The sequence below is a fragment of the Egretta garzetta genome, unplaced genomic scaffold (genome assembly GCF_000687185.1).
Source record: "Egretta garzetta isolate BGI_Z169 unplaced genomic scaffold, ASM68718v1 scaffold325, whole genome shotgun sequence".
In the NCBI taxonomy this organism is placed as follows: domain Eukaryota; kingdom Metazoa; phylum Chordata; class Aves; order Pelecaniformes; family Ardeidae; genus Egretta; species Egretta garzetta.
The window spans coordinates 2,495,193-2,499,185 of NW_009259833.1; the positions used below are offsets into that span (position 1 = coordinate 2,495,193).

Below are 3,993 nucleotides of genomic sequence, written 5' to 3' on the forward strand. Positions count from 1 at the left end.
GGTCCGTGGAAATTCACCCTTGGGGATTGCAACACGGTCGCTGCACATTTCATTGCAACCTGTGCTCAGGGGGATAACCAGCCTGCTTCCCAGAAGGTGGGTTGCAGTTACTTATTGACAAAGCACTCAGCTGTCAAACTTGCACAATCCCGCGGGCCCTATAAATACCACCTGCCTTTCCGAGCCTCTTCCTCAAACAAACTTCATCCTCCGTCAATCTTTCAGGCGCTTTGCAGGGATCCACCACCGACTGGCAGCCATGAGGATCCTCTACCTGCTCTTTGCCGTTCTCGTCCTCCTCTTCCAGGCTGCTCCAGGTGAGAAGCAAAGTAAATCCTACAAAGAATGAAAGGGCTTGTAAGCAGAAGCATATGCATAGCAGGAAAAAAACAACCATTACCTGACAGGGAAAATCTGGTGCTGTTGGGATGGTGCTACGCAGCAGATGGAAGCAAGAACATCTGTGCGCATGATGGCTGTCTTCCTAAAAATGCAACACATGATTTATTGCGTATTTATCCTTCATAATTTTAGAGTGAAAAACTGATATTTTAATGTCTTCCCCTTCCCACAGGTTCTGCAGACCCTCTTTTTGCTGACACTGCAGAATGCAGGAGTCAGGGAAACTTCTGCCGTGCCGGGGAATGCCCACCCACCTTCGCTGCCTCGGGGTCGTGCCATGGGGGGCTGCTGAAATGCTGTTCCAAGTAAGTGCCATGGGGATGAGGGGCATCAGAGGGCATTTTTGTTCTGCCATTTTATCTACTGTTTATTTGAATAATACGCATGACTCCATGGGGCTCACGGGGCAGCCATTTGGGAGAAAGTCCAGATGAAGGATGCACGTATACATTGTAGATGTGTGTTTAAGGAGACAGTTCATTTTGATGGAAGTTATGCATGAGAGTAAAATTTCAGGAGGGTCAAAATTTCCCAGAATTCAATATTTTTCCCTTTATTCTGAATTTTGGTTGGGGAAAAAAAGAATTTTTTCAAGAAATTATTAGGAAACTATCTCATGGTATTTTCACCCATCAAGGGAAACAATGTCTCTTCCTTTCCTGTGTTCTTTTCATTTCCAAAATAACCTAGAAAATGAAATTTTAAAGGAGGAAAAATGTTCACAGAACTCTGCTTCTCATTCTCTTCCTATTTCTTCTTCCTCCCACCACTGTGCAGCTTACAGGAAGGTGAAGAAGAGTAAATTTGTTAGTGACTGGAGACAACAGGGTGTGCATTCACTTTTGACTTTGGACACCATTTTCTAATAATGTCTGGAGTTTCCCTGGTAGCAACACTTCTTCTTTCCTTGAGGTTTTGAACACACTTTGGGGGAATGCACTTTATCTTAGGATAACACATACTTCTCAGGCGCTTAACTCTTACAAGAGTTTTGTTCAACTGATTACCATGTGATGACCATTGCCATCAGCAGTGACTGTCTATCATATACACTACATTCAGTGACAAATTAGGAGAGGTTCCTGTGTCTTTTGATGAAAAGGACAAGTGCCATAACTCACATCTATGATTCTATGGCTCTATAACTCATCCCAGCAGATCCTCCGCCAGCCACGTGACTGGACAGAGCCCGGTTCAAAATAAAGGAAGGACTCGGACATGTATTTTCCAAATTTTCCAGAACTCCTTATTCTGTTATTTACAGACTTGCCAGGGTTCAAAGGTTCCCAGAAGCTGAAGAAAGTGCAATGAGATAGCTCTAGATAAGAGGTTTCATAGCATTTGTTCAGCACATGGGGATCCTCAGTCAGACAGCTGTTTCAGTAAATCCAAGTCTTACCAATATTAGGACAAGTTTGTTGTCATGAGATTAAGATGCTAAGGAAGCATCTACTAAGGAATGTAGGAAAGTAAATGGTACAGAAGTAACCTGATATTAGATGATTTTATGAAGGGATGACTTTATCCCTCAGTCTCTGGGAACAATCATTCTCTTTAGGAAGCAATTTCTACTGACAGCGAATAGTCTGGTAGGAGCAGATGGCAGATCTCCAACATCAAACTTCTGTTAGAACATCTGTTGGGCCTGATCCAAGGATGTTGTGGATGGGAAAGGAACAAGGCCTCTTGAGTTTGGTTCCAGGTGTTAATTTTTCTACAGAAATACTCTTTCTCAGAAGAATGTACCCATATATGATATTGGTAGATTAAAACTCTTCCTGTTGGGCTGTTAGATTTTGAACTGGGTTGATCAATGCAACAGCAGAAGTTGAAACCAAAAGGATATTCTGAAGTGCAGTATAAATTTTTTTTCCAGCTGAGGATTCAACCTGTTTTGTTGCTTGAAAAGAAATCTTTGAAATTGGACACAAAGAGTTTGGTTCAGTAAGCTACATTGAGAAGTTTAGTGGCATTTGAGGTGCCTTGGAGTATTTAAACCATATATACAGGTCTGGCTGAGATAGCCCATTGCCTATGGCAAAACATTGCTTTTCAGAAAAGATGGCTGGAGTCCGAACAGATACCCCAGAGCTCTTCAGATGGCACTGGGCTTGTGTGATTAAGTAATTAAAACAAATCTCTGATCTTTATTTTGGGGTGAGCTGACTCAAAATTTTATTAGTAGTGGTAGTACAACTAGTTTGCCAGTGACTGTCGTTCATGTGGACTGGATGCCTGCAGACCTAGACACCCAGCACATGTGTAGGCATCTAAATACAGGGGTTTAAACCTGCAGGCTGAACTCACCCTGTACATTTATTCTGAAAGGTAATTAGCAGGTATGGAGGCTTTTTGAGACTGAGCTTAGACTACACTTCAGCAAAATAACAAGCCCCTTTGTATCCTTACAGGATATTGGCTAAGTAAGGAGAGAAGGCTTTCCTGGGTCAGTGTCCTTGTACCAGCAACATTTCCACTGCCTTGAGGAGGTGATTTTGATGGATTCCTCCTCTATCTAAACCCTCCTGCAAATGAGCATTAAAAGAAGCTTCCAGAGGGCACGTCCTGTTAGCACACCGCTTCTGGAGATCCAGGTTTTTCCTCGCTGAAGTCACTCCCTTTTTTGCTTTTAATACACAAGCCACTTTGGCACCTTGGCCACCTATTCCAACCTACCTCACAGGGATGTTTGGATGTTCAATCAGTTCGGGTTCATGCAGCTCTTGGAGGATGTGAAGCAATATATATGTTATTGTTTTATTCACACACAAAAATAAATGTCTTCTTAAACCAGTAACTGTCATCTGTTATTGTTGCTGACAGCAGTTTTCTCTGTGGCATTATCCCAAGGCTTGTTGAGTCACGCAGTCAAAATATATATATATATTCCAGACTTCATAAACGCAGTGATGGGGTCTGCACTATCTCAACCCAGCAACAAGATTTGGAGTGATACATAGACTTTTTTTGAAAACATCAGACCTGTGTTCAGTAGAAGTCATACAAGTACATTAAATGACCTGGTTTTTTTGATAGTACAGATACAGCCATGAGCCCTATAGCGCTAAAAATGCAAAACTGAGGTGTTTTTCTTTGTTTCCTCCAATAGCTACAGGTGCACAATCAATTTCTTTTCTCCCATCACAACCAGTCATGGAGGCAAGAAGTCCATTTGTTAAAGAAAATTTCCTACATCTGTCTGGAAAGGATGTTAGGGCAACATAGGCCTGATTTCATCCAGGTGCATTAGAGAAAGACTAGGGGTTTCACCGTGGCACTGGAGCCTATTTTTAAGCAATTTAATTGATACTCATGTCTCTGAATCTGGAGCTGTACCAAGCCAAAGAAAGAGATGCTCCTTCTCCGCAACTGTAGCCTTTTTTTGTATCTAAGGAGTCTGAAAAGAACTCCAGTCAGAAACACAAAGGAAAGCAGAAGTCAAAAAAGGTCAAATTAATACAGAGGTAGTGCAGAATTTTGTTTCCTTTGTCTTGTCTTAAGTTGCCCATGGACAACATTCCTGTCCTGTTAGCGTGAGAAGTCCAACAACTGCCTGTTATTTTGCAAAGATTTTGCAGGAGTTTTTTATTT

At 42.0% G+C, this 3,993-nt stretch overlaps 1 protein-coding gene across 1 annotated transcript; it reads left to right on the plus strand.

Annotated features, from left to right (window-relative positions):
• Positions 1 to 213: 213 nt before the first annotated feature.
• On the plus strand, positions 214 to 711 carry LOC118452392 (gallinacin-10-like). The gene is made up of 2 exons (XM_035895419.1): positions 214 to 317; positions 575 to 711. Exons 1-2 carry the CDS (start codon positions 260 to 262, stop codon positions 709 to 711), a joined length of 195 nt encoding a protein of 64 aa, XP_035751312.1. The 5' UTR covers positions 214 to 259.
• Positions 712 to 3,993: the final 3,282 nt, after the last annotated feature.